General features: G+C 40.1%; 1 protein-coding gene across 1 annotated transcript in view; it reads left to right on the top strand.

The window, feature by feature from the left end:
• The window catches only part of SAR1B (secretion associated Ras related GTPase 1B), a 36,867-nt gene extending 23,591 nt beyond the window's left edge, over positions 1 to 13,276 (top strand). The window contains exons 4-7 of the mRNA XM_054489005.2: positions 1,661 to 1,726; positions 4,734 to 4,837; positions 5,902 to 6,033; positions 7,341 to 13,276. Of these exons, the coding sequence (XP_054344980.1) occupies positions 1,661 to 1,726; positions 4,734 to 4,837; positions 5,902 to 6,033; positions 7,341 to 7,457 (419 nt within the window). The 3' untranslated portion in view covers positions 7,458 to 13,276. The remainder of the gene's footprint in view (positions 1 to 1,660; positions 1,727 to 4,733; positions 4,838 to 5,901; positions 6,034 to 7,340) is intronic.
• Positions 13,277 to 18,880: the final 5,604 nt, after the last annotated feature.

Below are 18,880 nucleotides of genomic sequence, written 5' to 3'. Positions count from 1 at the left end.
AGAACAAAGTTCAACCTTCTTCAAAAGACTACAACAAAATCCAGCACTCAATATGAAATTATTAGACGTGCAAAGAAACAGGAAAGTGATTCAGTCAGTAGAAACAGACACAAGTGTGACAAAGATGATGGAATTAGCAGATGAAGACATTAAGACAGTCGTTATGAATGTGCTCAGGGATTTAAAGGAAAACACAAACATGAGGAAAGAAATGGAAGATATAAAACAGAATCAAATGAAACTTCTAGAAATGAAAAATACAGTATATGAAATGAAAATTTCTTTTTTTCTTTCTTTCTTTTTTTTAATAGAGGCAGGGTCTCCCTGTGTTGCCCAGGCTGGTCTCGAACTCCTGGGCTCAAGTGATTCTCCCACCTTGGCCTCCCAAAGTCTGGGCTTACAGGCGTGAGCTACCATGCCCAGCCTGAAATGGAAATTTCACTGGATAGGATTAATAGTAAATTAGATAGTGCCAGTACTGCAGAAGGAAAGACCACTAAACTCAATGCAATAGAAACTATCCAAAATGAAGCAGAGAGAGAAAAGTGACTGAAAGCAGAATAAACAGAGCCTCAATGACCGGTGAGACAACATCACGCAGTCTAACAAACCTGCAACTGAAGTCCCAGAGGTGGAAGGGAGGAGGAAGAAAGATAGTTATGGAAATAATGGCCACAATTTTTTATGGTAATTGTTTTTGTAATTAAAGACTGTCTTATGTCAGCCATAAGAGAAAATTATTTCACCTGTATCATTTAAGATGAATTATATGAACAATTATTAGATTGGAACAGTTATTTGAATTCATAGCAAATAATTGTCTGAAGAGATTAAGATTTTCAGCAGGAAGAATAGACAAGGAAAAATAAATGTTGGATTTGTGGTGAGTAGAATACTAGAACTGAATATTACAATTATTTGTTATATTGTCAGTATGAATTGGTATATATCTAATTACAAAAAAGTATTATTGTACCAGTTCCTAAATGTTTGATTTGACCTTATTTGCAATAAAAGTAAATCAGACATTAAGTAGTAATATAAGCTATTGCTAGAAATGCTTGTTCCCTGGTGCTGTAAAGGATAGCACTTGAACATAAATTTAATTTCCTCAGCAAGGCCATTTTTACTTTCTGCAGAAAGGGTACACCGAACAAAGGAGACAGGGTCATTTATAATCTGATGCGTCCACCCTACTGCTGAGTCCAGTTTCCATTGGCTGGAACAGGACCTCACATTCTGTATTTGTCCCGATTGGCTAGCAACTTAGAACTTTTTAAAAGAGGCAAAGGCAGAGGAGAACAAAGGAAGGAGGAAGTAACTTGTGGAATGCTGAGAAAGGTAAAAACACCTTCAAATAAGGAAGAGGAACAGGCTATGACCTAATGTTTGCTTGGACCAGTATAAGTATGCCAGGGCAAATATTTAGGCTAAATTGTGGGAGCTAAGAACATAAAGTACATTGATTTCTTTATTACGGCTGGCAGATATTTAAGAAGGTTAGCACGGGTCTTTGAATTAATTTTGCTTCTAAAAGAAGTTACTATTTATTCCTAATTAGATAGGGAGGAAAGTCTTTGAAGAGGAACCTCTACTTTACTTTTTACACTATTAATGAGTTTCTGATTTTCATGTAAAAATATTTTAAAATCTTATTTAGCTTCAGAAGAATTGACCATTGCTGGCATGACGTTTACAACTTTTGATCTGGGTGGACATGTTCAAGGTAAGATTCTTTTTTTTTTTTTTTTTTTTTTTTTTTGAGACAGGATCACTCTGTCTCCCAGGTTGGAGTGCAGTGGTGCAATCTCAGCTCACTGCAACCTCTGCCTCCTGAGTTCAAGCAATCCTCATGCCTCAGCCTCCCCAATAGCTGGGATTACAGGCATGTGCCACCGTACCCAGCTAATTTTTGTATTCTTAGTAGAGATGGGGTTTCGCCATGTTCAAGGTAAGATTCTCTTACTCTTACAGTCACTTTGTTTTATTTTAACTTAAAAATGTGGCCATTAGTTCTAGTGCATGAAATCTCATTCTAGTCACGCAAGGCCAGAGTAGATTTAAAATTTAGGGATTATTACTCCCCGATAAATACTTTAAAAGCAAAGGGTGATTTTCATGATACTTCTGGCCAATTCAAATGGGAATTGCTTTTGGTGGTAAAGTGTATGGGTAAAATTAACTTCCATTCTCTCTACTTCAATCTACCTCTCACTGTCATAATCATGTTATGAACATGTTACTGCTCTGTAAAACAAACAAACAAAAACAAAACAAAACAAAACACGAAAACCTTCAGTGGCTAACTCATTACCTATAAAATAAAGGCCAAACTCATTAACCTGGCATTCAGGATCTCTATGATCTGGTCCCAGTTTACTTTTCTGGGCTTTTAAAAATTATCTTATAGACACAGGGTCTCACTCACTGTGTTGCCTAGGCTTGTCTCCAACTCCTGGGCTCAAGCAATCCTCCCATCTCAGCCTCCCAAAAGTTGGGATTATAGGTGTGAGCCACCACGTCTGGCCTACTTTTCTTTTATTTCCCTCTATTCCCCTTCCCATTCTTTTTACTTCAACCAAATCAGACCTTCTTGGTGTTTTCCTGCCTCTGTGCTTTTCTTTTGTTCATGCCATCCCCATCCGCACGTAAGTAACCCCTTCAGACCCCAACATATGCCCTGCTACCTCCCTTGGGAAGCCATTCTCAGTTGGAGTGCTCTCAGCTGTACTTCATAGCACTTAGTATATTTGTGTACATGTCTACAACAAGTTTGGAAAGACTGCCTTATCTCTTACATTAAACTTGCGGGGACTAAAATCCTGTTTTTTATTTTGTTTTGTTTTAATTAAAAAAATTTTTTTTTTTAGAGATGGGGTCTCACAATCTTGCCCAGGCTGATTTTGAAGTCCTGGCCTCAAGCAGTCCTCCTACCTCAATTTCCCAAAGTGCTGGGATTACAGGTGTGAGCCACCACACCTGGTCTGTTCATTTTTTATATCCCCAAAAGTACTTGGCAACATCTACCTCATAGTAAGTCATAACTAACCAATATTACTGAGTTGGTGGGCATTCTAAAGACCTGATGCGACATATAGTTGAAAAGATTGTAAATGGTTCTGGCTAGTGAAAGCACATTTGAGACATGTAATTGTCTGGCATATACACAAAATAATTTCTGGAATATGATTATTAGAAATGGAATCTAATGGAATTTGTCTGAGACTTCATTTCTATGTCGTTTTCAAGATATGTCATAATGGCTGGGTGTGGGGTCTCAGGCCTATAATCCCAGCACTTTGAGAGGCTGAGGTTGGGAGGATCACTTGAAGCCAGGAGTTCAAGACCAGCCTTGCAACATAGCAAGACCCTGTCTCTACACAGAATTTAAACAATTAGTGGGGCATAGTGATAGACACTGATAGTCCTACCTACTCAGGAGGCTGAGATGGGAACATGGCTTGAGCTCAAGAGTCTGAGGTTGCGATGAACTAGCCTGGATGACACAGCAAGACCCTGTCTCTTAAAAAAAAAAAAAAAAAAAAGGTATGTCGTAAAACTCAAGTCAGTGAAGAAAGTTATGTTATGGAAAAAATTACTCTTATGATTTCATAGACTTCAGTTAATTATTAACATTTGAGCTTCTTTTCTGAGTAAAACAGTTTTGTTTTGGGTTTTTTTTAATTATTTTTTTTGAGACAGAGTCTGGTTCTGTCTCCCAGGCTGGAGTGCAGTGGCATGATCTTGGCTTACTGCAGCCTCTGCCTCCTGGGCTCCATTCTCCCACCTCAGCCTCCCAAGTAGCTGGGCAGGCACACACCACCACACTTTCTAATTTTTTTTGTTGTTGTTGAGACGGAGTCTCTCTGTCACCCAGGCTGGAGTGCTGTGGCGTGATCTCGGCTCACTGCCACCTCCACCTCCCGGGTTCAAGTGATTCTCCAAGCCTGGCTAATTTTTGTATTTTTAGTAGAGACAGGGTTTTGCCATGTTGGCCAGGCTGGTCTCCAACTCCTGACCTCAGGTGATCCACCTGCCTCAGCCTCCCAAAGTGCTGGGATTACAGGCATGAGCCACTGTGTCTGGCTTGGCTAATTTTTTGTGTTTTTTTGTAGAGATGAGGTTTCACTATGTTGTCCAGGCTGGTCTTGAACTCCTGAGCTCAAGCAATCCACCTGCCTTGGCCTTCCAAAGTGCTGGGATTACAAGTGTGAGCCACCACACCTGGCCTTATTATTTTAGCAAGCTTGTACCTGATATTAATTTCCTTCTGTCACTCATTCCAAATTTATCACTGGCCAAAAAAATCTGATAACTAGAAATGTCAAAAAATGAACACTACATATATATGTAACATAAATACACACATTTTATGTATATATAATTACATATATGTAGTTTTTTTACTGCTTATATTTTAGATCTAGTAGCAGTCCTCCAATGAACTTAACGTGTATTATTTTTATTTTTATTTTTAATATTCTACTTCTTACATATGATAATTGGAAGAGACTAAAGTATTTGACTTGCCCACAATCAAGGGAAGCCTGAAATTCCCTCTTAGTTATTCTCAGAAGAATTTGGCACCATTGGGTAAAAGACTAACTTGAATATATTGTGAAGTACCAGCAGCTAAGGGATTACTGCACTTGATATCTGGTTGGACTCTTTGCTTAAACCATCTGCTGGGTTTGACCAACAAGTAAACTCTAACTCCTGATTGTTTTTGTTAGCTCGAAGAGTGTGGAAAAACTACCTTCCTGCTATCAATGGCATTGTATTTCTGGTGGATTGTGCAGACCATGAAAGGCTGTTAGAGTCAAAAGAAGAACTTGATGTAAGTTAAATAATTGAAACTAAATATAGTCAAATCACTCTGGTAAGCCTGCAGAAGTAGGTCAGAGATATAGGTATCAGAGTGCAGCTTTTCTGCAGTCTCTGATGAAACTCTTGGCCATTTGTTGAGCTCAGTGATTGCTTTAAGTAGTGATTACTTAGAATGCAGAGGGAGTAACAGAGCAATTGTAGCTATTGAGGAAGTACTAACACAGACATCCTTTATGAAGACTTAAGAAGCTCACCCTGTACAGAATGTACCCTTTTAGTATATTTCATGTCTGCTATATTCCTGGAGTGGGTTGATCTTGAGTCCCTGGTCATGCTAAGATGCTATTTCTTAAGCCACAACCTGGAAATGATAGGACATGCCATCTTTGACACTACTCCCAGGAGTGAGCCGAGGCATATGTAGCTACCTCCCCTCCAGTATCCCAGGTCAGATACTTTGTAAAGGGGCCCAACAGCAGCAGGCAAGGTCAGCACCAGATCTGGGGCCACAGAGTAAGCAGGTCCATGATTTGATTGAAGGTTGATCCTACCATGGCTGTGCCCAGAGCAGGCAAACAAATACTTGTATGTGTGGAAAAGTCCAGGTAGGTTCTATGGTTACAAAACAAGGACAGAGAATGCCTGAGTTCCTACTTTGTTCCAGAGACTGTGCGTATTACTTGATTTAATTCTCAACTTCATAGGGTGGATGCTACTGTTCCTAATTCTCTCTAGAGCTTCAGTCAGGCTAACTTGCCCAAAGTCACATCTCAGAAGCAGTGGAGCCAGAAGTGAAACCAGATCTGTCCACCTCTAAGGCGCTGGCTCTATACATTCTATGTCACTGCTTTAAAGGATAAGCAGAGTAAACATTTACAGGAAGAGCCTTAGGAAGACAGAAGAATTTAGCTTATGGTTTCATTGAGGTCACTTTAAAATGTGGGGAAAGTTTGACAAAGAACGTTGGTATGACATGATATGGTAGAGAATGAGTCCTTTATTGTTTTATCATATCAAAATAAGCTCTTTGGATGGTTTCATATCAACGCTTGTTTTGTATTTTGTTTTCTTCAGTCACTAATGACAGAAGAAACCATTGCTAATGTGCCTATACTGATTCTTGGGAATAAGATCGACAGACCTGAAGCCATCAGTGAAGAGAGGTTGCGAGAAATGTTTGGTTTATATGGTCAGACAACAGGAAAGGTAAAAAAAAAAAAAATGGTGATGGGTGTGTTTAATTCTACAGTACAAATGTCTTCTTAAATTACCATTGTCCAACTATACAAGCCCATTATCATTTTTCTTAAAGAAAACTGTCATTTATACATGTGGGTCTTTTTAATGTCTTCATTTCTTTCTATCATGGAATGAAACCTTTTCTTGGTGACAACAAAAATGTCAAGGATCAGTTATGCCTAAGGCTTGTGCTTATAGGAAACTAAATTAAAGCTTTCAAAGTTATTTATCATACATTTTCAGAATTAGCCACCAAACGATATATTTGAGTGTTTAAGTATACCAGTAGTGTGTTTAGGCCCTGAGTTTACCAGAGATAAATAAGACATAAACTTGGTCATAGGAATATTTTAGGGTTTTCTGAACATACACTTTATAATAAGCTTTAAGATGGATTGTTTTGGTATTCACTTTTCCTAGGATTTACTTTGGGGGAAACATCAGCATTGAAAAAATCCAGATAAACAATGGAAGAACCCCAGAGATTTACAAAATTTGTTTAGTTTACACATACCATTTCAGGGTGGAGAAATACTGCAGCATATAGCAGGAGGCTCTTTTTTTTTTTGAGATGGAGTTTTGCTCTTGTTGCCCAGGCTGGAGTACAATGGTGCGATCTCGGCTCGCTGCAACCTCTGCCTCCCAGGTACAAGCGATTCTCCTGCCTCAGCCTCCCTAGTAGCTGGGATTACAGGCATGTGCCACCATGCCCAGCTAATTTTGTATTTTTAGTAGAGATGGGGTTTCTCCATGTTGGTCAGTCTGGTCTCGAACTCCTGACCTCAGGTGATCCACCCGCCTTTGCCTCCCAGAGTGCTGAGATTACAGGCATGAGCCACCACGCCCATTCCGCAGGAGGCTCTTAAGTCAGACAAAGTAGACTTTGGTCTGTTTTCTGTCTTCTTTTTTATAAATTAGCTTGATATTAATTTTAGGAAATGCTTTGTTTGGTCATAAACCTTCTCAGGGAATGTTTGTCTTTAATATTAGTGAAGCCAGTTTGGATTTTTTTCTAAATCAGATTATTTTTATTCTTGGGTATCTTGCAAGCTAATCTCTTTCCCACTGAGTGGCCATCCTGTCCTAAGGTAGAGTGAGAGAAGGAGGCTTCTTGTGTGTTTATGGGGCTTGGATGCCAAGCAGCCACGACTTTATCACAGTCATGGATTTATCACAGCCATTCTTTGTTCTAAAATAGAACCTATAATTCTGCTGGGATGTGGGGCTTTATTAATTTCATAAAATTCCAACAAAATGTCTCTCTTCTATTCTAGGGGAGTGTATCTCTGAAAGAACTGAATGCCCGACCCTTAGAAGTTTTCATGTGTAGTGTGCTCAAAAGACAAGGTTACGGAGAAGGCTTCCGCTGGATGGCACAGTACATTGATTAACACAAACTCACATTGGTTCCAGGTCTCAACGTTCAGGCTTACTCAGAGATTTTATTGCTCAACATGCATAACTTGAATTCAATAGACTTTTGCTGGTTATAAAACGATGTTTTTTAGATTATTAATATTAAATCAACTTAATTTGAGTGAGAATTGAAAACTGATTCAAGTAAGTTTGAGTATCACAATGTTAGCTCTCTAATTCCATAAAAGTAATTGGTTTTTACAGTTTATAATCTGACATCACCCCAGCGCCATTTCTAAAGAGCAACTTTCCAGCAGTACATTTGAAGCACTTTTTAACAACATGAAACTATAAACCATATTTAAAAGCTCATCATGTTAAATTTTTTATGTACTTTTCTGGAACTAGTTTTTAAATTTTAGATTATATGTCCACCTATCTTAAGTGTACAGTTAATAATTAGCTTATTCAATGATTGCATGATGCCTTACAGTTTTCAATAACATTTTTTCTTATACAAACGTCATGCAATAAACAAACTCTAATGTTTGGCATCCTTGTTGGGCAAATGTTTCATTTAAATGTGTCTTATCTAGCTAGTATACCCTGAAAATTTGAGTATTTAATATTAGGCATATGAAGTGGTTGTTGGGAAAGGAGATTCCTTCAGAATATTTAGAATATTTAGAATAGCCTCTCAAGGCTTAGGTATTTACCCTGAGACGGTTGTGGTCAGTTGCACCTGATACCATGTATCCCTGAATCATGTGTATTTTTATTAGTAATGCTGCCACTACCATTGCTGATGGGGTCTGTGTCCTAGTCCCTGTGGGATTGGCCTTCTGAAGAAAAGCACGTTTATGGTATACAAGGTTGATTCTCAGTTTGGTAGGCTCTATAGTTCCATCCCAGTTGTCTAATTCTGAAGTGCTCCAGTCTTATTGGTGCCCAATGGGGTAATCTGTGCCTCTTCCCCAAAAACAATGACAGGCACCAGTCTCTCCACATTTAGATATATTCCTAGTCTCTTTACATTTAACAGTACTCTCTGGGGCAAGCAATAAGTAGGACCTTGTGTGCAGTTTCATTGTAGAGACGTGTATATCTGAGGAATAAAACAGCTTGTTCTGTGTCAGTCTGAGATATGTGGAGATTTTGTTCCTATCCTATAGCTCTTTTGTATTCTTTGGCATATTTTATATCCTGGTAGAAGAAAACAAGTGCTTGTTTCCAATTTTCTTTTTTCTTATTTGCTCTCAGGTAGTTCTTACTTCATACAACAAAGACTTTTTGTTTGTTTGGCTTTTTTTTTTTTTTTTTTTGCTCTGTTTCATTTTGTTTTAGAGACGGGGTTTCACCATGTTGCCCAGGCTGGTCTCAAACTCCTGACCTCAAGTGATCTGCCCACCCTGGCCTCCCAAAGTTCTGGGATTACAGGCGTGAGCTACCATGCCTGACCTGACTTTTGTTTTTAGATATTATGCTTGCCATGTGATAGGGCCTGCAAGCCTCATTGCTAGGCTTGCTAAGAAAATTTTAGTTTTTCAAAATCATTATAATTTCCTAAGAAACTGAATTCTTTTTTTATATGTTTGAGATTCCCATCATTAGTAATATAAGATGAAAGGTAAGTGCCAAAAATGTATTTTTAAAGACCCTCAAGTTTAAGATTTATCTTGATTATAAGCCAAGTTTTATAGTATATTTAACCAATTCCATCAAGAATAATTTTAATATCAAAAATTAGTGTTTTCTGTAGCCATTGTCCATGTCAGAGTTACAGTCCTTTTTGTCATTGATAATATAACCTATGAAGCAGATAAGTATTGAGGAATATGACTGGAAGGAATTACTATTTAGCTAAGCTGACAAGGTCACTTCTTAAGATGACATTTGGTTTCAGTAATCTGACTATTCTGTTTTCACTTTCATCTTCTTTCTAAATGAAAACAAAAGTGCTCCCTCCCTTCCTGGAAACATCAGTAACACTACGGGAAAAGTAGAACATGACATTGCAGCCTATTGATTTCTTCTTCCAGATAGGTTTAAAGTACTCCTTAAGTTCTGACTAAATAGAACTAAGCCTTATTAAAAATAACTGCCTCTTGTTCATGTTATCTGTCTTCAGTACCTTCAGGGAACTGCCTTTCTTCAAGTATTTCCTAGAGTATCTATTATGATAATGAAGAAGCTAATTATTTGTGTTGTAAATTGGTATAAAGGAAAAAAACATACTGGTTTTTCTAGCCAGGAAAAATGCTTTCTGGTGTAATATATCTTGCTCCAGAACCCTCATTCTAATTGTAACACTAGGATCAAAGAAACAAAGTCACTTTGTGGACCACAGCTAAACTGTGGATATTTTCCCAAAGATAGAAGATTTTTATGGCCCGAGCCTCTAGAAAGGAAGCCATGTTTAGGAGCAACCAAGCTTTCCTCCCAGCTTTAGGGGGCAGAGTTCCTGAGCCAGAGGACTTACTGTCCAGCTTTGAGAACCTCTCCAGAGTATATGCACTGGGTACTGCTCTTTTTCAAGAGATCAAATTAAGAGGATGGCAAGAAACAGTAGAAGCACAGAGGAAAGACAATTCTGCATGTGCCTGTGTGAATGTGTGCATCCATGGAGTATTTCCCAGGTAAATACTAGTACTGGGGACATAGGCTAATTGTGTGTCCCACACTGCAAGATGCTAGGGCGTAGTTAACACTGTGGTATACATACAAATCAGGCACTGTCCAAAAGATTTTTTAAAATCTGAAGTCTGAAATGTAAAAATATAAGGTCTCAACCCACTTTTACACTTTTAAAGAGATTCTTATCCCATACCTGTTTCACTGACTGCTGTTAATTACACTTTTGGATCACAGCTGGTTAAATTGATAGATTTCAGTTTATCTCAGTGAATTTTTAGAATGGAGATTATAGCATTTTTTAATTGGAGAACAGACATTTCCTAAAGTATATGAAAAAAAATTATTCACTGTTGGTTTAAACCAGTATCTTTGTATGAGTGCCAAAGATATATGAACACAGATACTGCCTGTGTAGACCTAAATTTTAGTTTTGTGTACCTGGATCCATATACAAATTTTTTGTGGTTTATAGCATAAAAGCAGAACATTGTTTCTTTTCTTAGTTTTCAACCGGCTCATCTTTTGTTTTTGTTTGTTTTTTTGTTTTGTTTTTTGTTTTTTTTGAGACGGAGTCTTGCTTTGTTGCCCAGGCTAGAGTGCAGTGGCACAATCTCTGCTTACTGCAACCTCCACCTCCTGGGTTCAAGTGATTCTCCTACCTCAGCCTCCTGAGTAGCTGGGACTACAGGCGCGTGCCACCGTGCCTGGCTAATTTTTGTATTTTTAGTAGAGATGGGGTTTCACTATGTTGGCCAGGCTAGTCTCGAACTCCTGACCTCGTGATCTGCCCGCCTCAGCCTTCCAAAGTGCTGGGATTACAGGCATGAGCCACCGTGCCCAGCCAATTTTCAACTGGCTCATACTTTATAGTGATGGAAAGCACATAAACTACTTATAAATCATTAAAATAGGGTGATAACTGTGATAAAAGTGTTTCTTGCATTCTAGAAAATTATTTTATTAACTACATTCAAAACCCAGCATTTCACAGGTTCCATCATTAGAAACAGTATAGTTCTAGTTAACATGATTGGAGAGTTTCAGGGGAAAGGTTTACATTTTCTGAAACTGTATTTGGTATGTGACTCAATGTGGTATTTCAGTCTTGTTAGTCACTTAAATGACTGAAGTTTGCAAGGATTTATTGCCAAGTAAAATTTGACCAGAGTGCACTGAGAATAGCTACATAAAGGGAAATCTCTCAAAATTCCTTCTGTTCATTTAATTTGGAGCATATTGTTTAAATCATTTTAAACATATGTAAAAAGTTGAAGCATTAAAAAATCTTCAAGAAACAATGAAAAAATAGAAATTAGCAAACATAAGTTTCTTAATGCAAAATTAATAGTGAATAAAAGATAGCCTACATTAAAAGCCAGAGGCTTTGCTATAAATATAAGAGTTTAGAAAAACAGTGTGCTTCAATTAAGGACTAAATTATCAAAACTGCATGTTTGTTTTTTCTTTTCTTTCTTTTTTTTTTTTTTTTTTTGAGATGAAGTCTCACTCTGTTGCCCAGGCTGGAGTGCAGTGGTGCGATCTTGGCTCACTGCAACCTCTGCTTCCCGGGTTCAAGAAATTCTTGTGCCTCACCATCCCGAGTAGCTGGGATTACAGGTGCACCCCACCATGCCCACTTAATTTTTGTATTTTTAGTAGAGACAGGGTTTCATCATTTGGCCAGGCTGGTCTCCAGCTCCTGACCTCAAGTGATCCACTCGCCTCGGCCTCCCAAAGTGCTGGGATTATACACACGAGCCACTGTGCCCAGCCTAAAACTACATGTTGATGCTTCTGGTCATTTCCATTATTATCCTTCTTTTGAAATTCAAGTTAGTGCTTTTTAACCAAATAAAAGAAGAACCAGCTCTTGGGATATGTGACTCTGCCTCTGTATAAAGTGACTGGAATTTTGTTAAAACCATGTTTCCACTTCTGAACCCGTTACCATTCCCTCTCACAAATCCCCACCCAACACCTGGATTTTAAAGATCCTCCAGTGTCAAGGGAAGCCACAGAGTCTATTAAAGATGCAGTTCTGAACCAATTAATTTTTGTCCTTATAATTTAGAGCATTAAGTATCTATTATATTTAACGGCACTAATTGTCGTTCACAGCTTTCATCATACTTTTAAACAGAATCCAAAGTATTCAAAGGAAAGTAAGTGAAGTTATCCAAAGCCAACTTTGTTTCAGGTGTGTCCCCTGCCCCAGATAGATTTTAGGGCAGAAATAGAAAACTGAGTTTACACAGAACTATTTTTGGAAAAGCTACACTGGAGTAGATGGATTCTTCTTCAGCATACTTGTTTGTTTGTTTGTTTGAGATGGAGTCTTGCTTTGTCACCCAGGCTGGAGTGCAGTGGTGTGATCTCCACTCACTGCAACCTCCACCTCCCAGCTTCAAGTGATTCTCCTGCCTCAGTCTCCCAAGTAGCTGGGATTACAGGCATCCGCCACCACAGCTGGCTAATATTTGTATTGTTAGTAGAGACAGGGTTTCACCATGTTGTCCAGGCTTGTCGAACTTCTGACCTCACATGATCCGCCTGCCTCAGCCTCCCAAAGTGCTAGATTATAGGCGTGAACCACTGCACTCGGCCAGCATGCATTTTAAATAGTGGCTTAGATTTAGTTTTAAATATTTTGGGGGTGAAAGGCAGGAACAGTTCTGTTTTTGACATACAGGTTTTCTTTGGGATTGTTTTCATTTTCAAGTATAGATTCATGTCAGAATGGCCAACTTAACATGGGTTTCTGTATTCCCTGGTGTTGCTCCTAACCTGAACTCATAATCAGTTGCCATACTGAGGCAAGAGCACTCAGGGTGAACATAGTCAAGTTACTTTAAAAGTGATAAAAGTGTTTTTCCATGGTGAAACCTTCAGTATTTGGCTGAATGTAAAGTATGTTGAAGTGGAAAATTGATGGTACGTTGTTAATCACTAACCTTGTTTGCACTTTTGTACACCACTGCTTGCACTAGGATCTTGTGTGAATTTTCAATTGTTTTACAGTGTATACAGATTATTAAGGATAATTTATATAAAGATGTTTCTGTTTAACTTTGTGTGTTTTACAACAAAGAGCTATAAAAATGGTTAAACGTTTTTGAATTGTGTTTATGTGTTATTTTGATTATGTTCTATTATCTTTTCACCTGCCATGAATTTGAGTGTTAGGAAGGGAAAAATAAAATACTAATCTGGTCTTGAAGAACTCTAGTGTCAAGTTCCATTTTTATTATTCAACCATAATTTTCATTTTGTTCATTAGAAATTTCTTGGACTTTGAAAATTGCAAAGATTGTAGAACTTTTTCTTAGTGCAAGGATTCTAAGGTACCTTTGCTCAAGTACCAAGGCCTAATTTGTGTGGTAAAACTGAAAACAACTTATGGACAAACTGAAGTAGTACACAATGTCGACTCAGTTGAAATGTGAAAAATAAGACAACCATTTTATCTATATTAAGTTTCTCTAGTATGCACAGAATCTCCTGGAGAGCTTTAAAACACACACACACACACACGCTTAAAAAAATTCCTACCAGAGATTGTGATTCAGTAGATCTGGGGGTGGAAGTGGGAGGCAGGAATCTGACTCTTTAACAAGCCTCTCAGTTTTTTTCTTTTCTTTTTTACATACTCTCTCTCTCTTTTTTCTTTCTTCTCTCTCTCTCCCTCCCTCTTTCTCTCTTTCTTTTGTTTTGAGATGAAGTTTCGCTCTTGTTGCCCAGGCTGGAGTGCAGTGGCACAATCTTGGCTCACTGCAATGTCCGCCTCCCAGGTTCAAGGCTCACTGCCTCAGCCTCCCGAGTAGCTGGGACTACAGGCACATGCCACCACGCCCAGCTAATTTTTATATTTTTAGTAGAGACGGGGTTTCACCATGTTGGCCAGGATGGTCTCGATCTCTTGGCCTCGTGATCCACCCACCTCGGCCTCCCAAAGTCCAAAGTGCTAGGATTACAGGTGTGAGCCATCGCATCCGGCCTTTTTTTTTTTTTTTTTTTTTGAGATGGAGTTTTGCTCTTGTTGCCCAGGCTGGAGTGTAGTGACATGATCTCTGCTCACTGCAACGTCTGCCTCCCAGCTTCAAGTGGTTCTCCTGTCTCAGCCTCCTGAGTAGCTGGGATTATAAGCACGTGCCACCATGCTCGGCTAATTTTTTGTATTTTTAGTAGAGATGGGGTTTCACCATGTTGGCCAGGCTGGTCTCGAAGTCCTGACTTCAGGTGATCTGCCCTCCTCGGCCTCCCAAAGTGCTGAGATTACAGGCATGAGCCACTGCACCCAGCCTTCTTTTCTTTTCTTTTTCCTTTCCTTCCCTTTCCCCTTCCTTTCCCTTTCTTCCCTTTCTTTTCTTTTTTTTTTCTTTTTTTTTGTGGGGACAGTGTCTCATTATGTTGCTCAGGCTGGTCTTGAACTCCTGGCTGAAGGTATCCTCCCATTTTAGCCTCCCAAAGTGCTGGGATTACAGGCATCAGCCACCGCACCTGATCTCTCAGCTTTTTCTGATGCCGAAGTCTGAATTTTTCATTTAGGAGAAATATTGATATAACAATATTGCTAATAATAAATGATCCTTAGCCAATCAGTGAAACAAAAAAGAAGTAATGATTTTGGTAAGGATTATCAAGTTAGAGATTTAAATCCAAATATAAAACCTTTCTATAGCCATCCCTTTAACCTTCCCACTGACAATGTACAGCAATGACAACAAGCTTTGTGCTAGCTCTTCAGTATAATCCATCACAACTCTATTACAGTTGGGCCTATCAGAATATTTACCTATGGAGCCGGGCACGGTGGCTCACACCTTGTAATCCCAGCACTTTGGGAAGCCGAGGCGGGCGGATCAGCTGAGGTTGGGAGTTCAAGACCAGCCTGACCAACATGGAGAAACCCCGTCTCTACTACAAATTCAAAATTAGCCAGGCATGGTGGCACATGCCTGTAATCCCAGCTACTCAGGAGGCTGAGGCAGGAGAATTGCTTGAACCCAGGAGGTGGAGGTTGCAGTGAACCGAGATCGCGCCATTGCACTCTACTCTGGGCAACAAGAGTGAAACTCCGTCTCCAAAAAAAAAAAAAAAAAAGAATTTTACCTATGGACCCTTACATTATTTGTTGAGTTGAAACTAACAAGTAGAGGCTGGGAGCAATGGCTCATACCTGCAATTCCAGCACTTTGGGAGGCCGAGGCAGGAGGACTGCTTGAGGCCAGGAGTTCAAGATCAGCCTTGTCAACATAGCAAGACCCTGCTTCTATAAAAAAAAATTAGCTGGGCATAGTGGCACATACCTGTAGTCCTATTCAGAAGCTGAGGTGGGAGGACTGCTTGAGCTCAGGAGTTCGAGGCTGCAGTAAGCTGTGATTGTGCCACTGCACTCCAGCCTGGGCAACACAGTGAGACCCTGTCTCAAAAAAAAAAAAAAAGAAAAAAAGAAACTAACAAGTAGATAGAAATAGTGAATGCACTGAAGGGACCAATGCTTAAAAAAAATCTCTGGGGCCAGGCGCAGTGGCTCACGCCTGTAATCCCAGCACTTTGGGAGGCTGAGGCAGGTGGATCACCTGAAGTCAGGAGTTTGAGACCAGCCTGACCAACATGGTGAAACCCCATCTCTACTAAAAATACAAAAATTAGTCAGGTGTGGTGGCACGTGCCTGTAATCCCAGCTACTTGGGAGGCTGAGGCAGGAGAATCACTTGAACCCCAGGGGCAGAGGTTGTAGTGAGCCAAGATCACGCCACTGCACTGCAGCCTGGGTGACAGAGAGAAACTCTGTCTCAAAAAAAAAAAAAAAAAAAAAAATCTCTGGGCATAGTGGCTCACACCTGTGATCTCAGCACTTTTGGGAAGCCAAGGCAGGTGGATCCTTGCTTGAGCCCAAGAGTTTGAGACCAGCCTGGGCAACATAGCAAGATCTCGTCTCTACAAAGAACACAAAAATTAGCTGGGCATGGTAACATGTACCTGTAATCTTAGCTACTCCAGAGGCTGAGTTGGGAGGATCACTTGAGCCCAGGGAGGTCAAGGCCACAATGAATGGTGATTGTGCCATTGCACTCCAGCCTGGGAGACAGAGTGAGACCCTCTCTCAGAAAAAAAAAAAAAAGAATAAAGAAAATAAGGTCCAGTTAATTTAGCTCATTTTATTGAATTTAGATACATACATAATTTCAACTAGACTATCTGATGTTTGTATCAACTAGACTGTCGGACATTTGTAACTAATAGTGTACAAGTAATGTAGGTGTCACAGCTACCAGCAGAGTTGAAAGGCACTTTGTTGGGAATAGGGACAATTCCTAGGAAACAATGGAAATGAAGCCCTCTGGGTGGTGACCACCATCCTCCTAATTGAAAGGTAGGGACAAAAGTTTAGTAGCCTGTTGATTAAAAACAAAGATTCTAAAACAAAAAGATCCTAAAATAGGCTCTATTTCTGCAGAGTCTCTTATACAGGGTTCAACTGGGGGTTTAGCTAATTGACAAAAGTCAAGACCTATGTTTATAAAGCCTCTTAATTTATTTAAAATTAGACATCAAGGCTCAATACTTTTCTTGCTACTACTTAGTAAACAAATTAAGCCTTGCCTTGGAATGTGGATTTTTATTCTGAGGGCATTATGGAGAACAATCTGAGATTTTTTTTTTTTTTCCAAGACAGACTCTCTGTCACCCAGAGAGTCTCTGGAGTGCAGCTGCAATCATAGCTAACTGTAGCCTCAACCTCCTGGAGTAAAGGGATCAGCCCACCTCAACCTCCTAAGTAGCTGGGACTATAGGCACACACCATCACATCTGGTTAATATTTTTATTTTTTTTGTTGTTGAGACAGGGTCTCGCTGTGCTGCCCAGGCTTGTTTCAAACTCCTAGCCCCAAGCAGTCCTTCTGCCTTGGCCTCCCAAAGTGCTAGAATTACAGCATGAGCCATGGCACCTGGCCTAAGATGTGTATTAAGGTCACTGTGACTTCAGTGATGGCAATATACTACTACAAACAAGCTGACAACGTTATAAAAAGAAACTGAATAGTTTTTTTGCTTGATTGTGTTGAAGAGGTTTGGGATAATGGGTAACAGATTCCTTTAGTCAAAAAACTTTGCATGAAGCATGTCATATGGATGTCATGGGGAAAGAGCACTGGACGTTAGGTAAGGATGGAAGAGAGAGAAGCAACTTGCTGGGGCATGGGGGGAGCGGCATAAAACAGAGATTTTTGTTCCCTGGTTTGTGTGTGTGTGCGTGTGTGTGTATGTTGTTTTTGTTTTTTTGAGAGTCTCACTCTGTCGCCCAGGCTGTGGTGTAGTGGTGGGATCTTGACTCCCCGCACCTCTGCTTCCCAGGCTCAAGTGATCCTCCTGCCTCAACCTCCTGAGTAGCTGAGACTATAGGCGTACACCACCATGCCTGGCTAATTTTTGTATTGTTAGTAGAGACGGGGTTTTGCCCTGTTGGCCAGACTGGTCTTGAACTCCTGACTTAAGTGATCTACCTGCCTTGGCCTCCCAGAGTGCTGGAATTACAGGTGTGAGCCACTGTGCCCCGCCTGTTCCCTGGTTTCTTGAGTTAAAGGAACTTATTTATTCATTTTTTGAGACAGTCTTGCTCTGTCACCTAGGCTGGAGTGCAGTGGTGCAACCTTGGCTTGCTGCATCCTGGGTCCAAGCAATTCTTGTGCCTCAGCCTCCCAAGTAGCTGGGACTACAGGCGTGCACCACCACAACTGGCTAATTTTTGAATTTTTTTTTTTTTTTTTTTTTTTTTTTAGTAGAGACAGGGTTTCACTATGTTGGCCAAGCTGGTCTCGAACTTCTGACCTCAAGCAATCCACCTGCCTCAGCCTCCCAGAGTGCTGGGATTACAGGCATGAGCCGCCATGCCCAGCCTGTTCCCTGGTTTTTTGAGTTAAAGGAATTTAGGCCTGGGTGACAGAGTGAGACTCCGTCTCAAAAAAAAAAAAAAAAAAAAAGGAATTTAATGCAAAAGTTGATGGTATTGTAGTCTTGTTTCATGTGTGATTAGTAACATCTCAGAAGCTGGAGAGACGGTAAACATTACAAAGTAACAGCACCATTCTTGGGGTTCTCTCCAAGACCCTGGGTTTGAGTTGAAGTCACTAGATCCATCTCCTGATTTACTAATCAGAAACCAAACCAGATTGATTGCAGTCTGGAGAGAAGCAAGTTGACTTTCTTCCATTCCAGGACTTCAGTTTTGAGAACTGAGAGTCCAGGAGCCCTTCTTTGGGTGATGGACAGAACAGGTGAGCTCTAGCCCCGTTCTGGGTCCCAGAGAGGAAAAGTAGGTGGGAGCTTGTTTGTGACTGGGGGCTCCATTGTATGAGAACACAACTCTTACAGTTTCTGAAGGAAACCATGTGATGATTTCTTTCCTGACTGCCTGGCAGCAGATGGCAAGGGCATGAAGCTATTTAGAGAACACTCTGAGTTCTTTCCCACCCCAGCTTCTATTTAGGGCCAGGCTCAGAATCATGAGTCCCTTGAATCCTCTGGCAGTCGGGTGGCAGTGGAGCCCCTCTTGGATTTACTCAATCTGCCTTCCTCCTTGGAAAAGTGATATCTTGACCCTTCTGATGACCTGGGACTGGGTGGCCTTTTTGCCCACTCCTTATGACAGTGCTGGGCTGGACAAAATAAGGGGCAATGTCCCTGCTCACAAGATTGTCTCTTTTCTCTCTGTCTCTTACACACAAAACCTTACATAAGGGAAATGATTGGTTATCACCAGAGATTTAACCAATTGTGCTGAAGTGTTAGATTCTGGCTTGGGTGCTTGGTCTCACTTTCTG

The sequence above is a fragment of the Pongo pygmaeus genome, chromosome 4 (assembly GCF_028885625.2).
Source record: "Pongo pygmaeus isolate AG05252 chromosome 4, NHGRI_mPonPyg2-v2.0_pri, whole genome shotgun sequence".
NCBI lineage: Eukaryota > Metazoa > Chordata > Mammalia > Primates > Hominidae > Pongo > Pongo pygmaeus.
The sequence above is the reverse complement of the archived record's forward strand: the minus strand, read 5'-3'. Positions and strand labels throughout refer to the sequence as shown.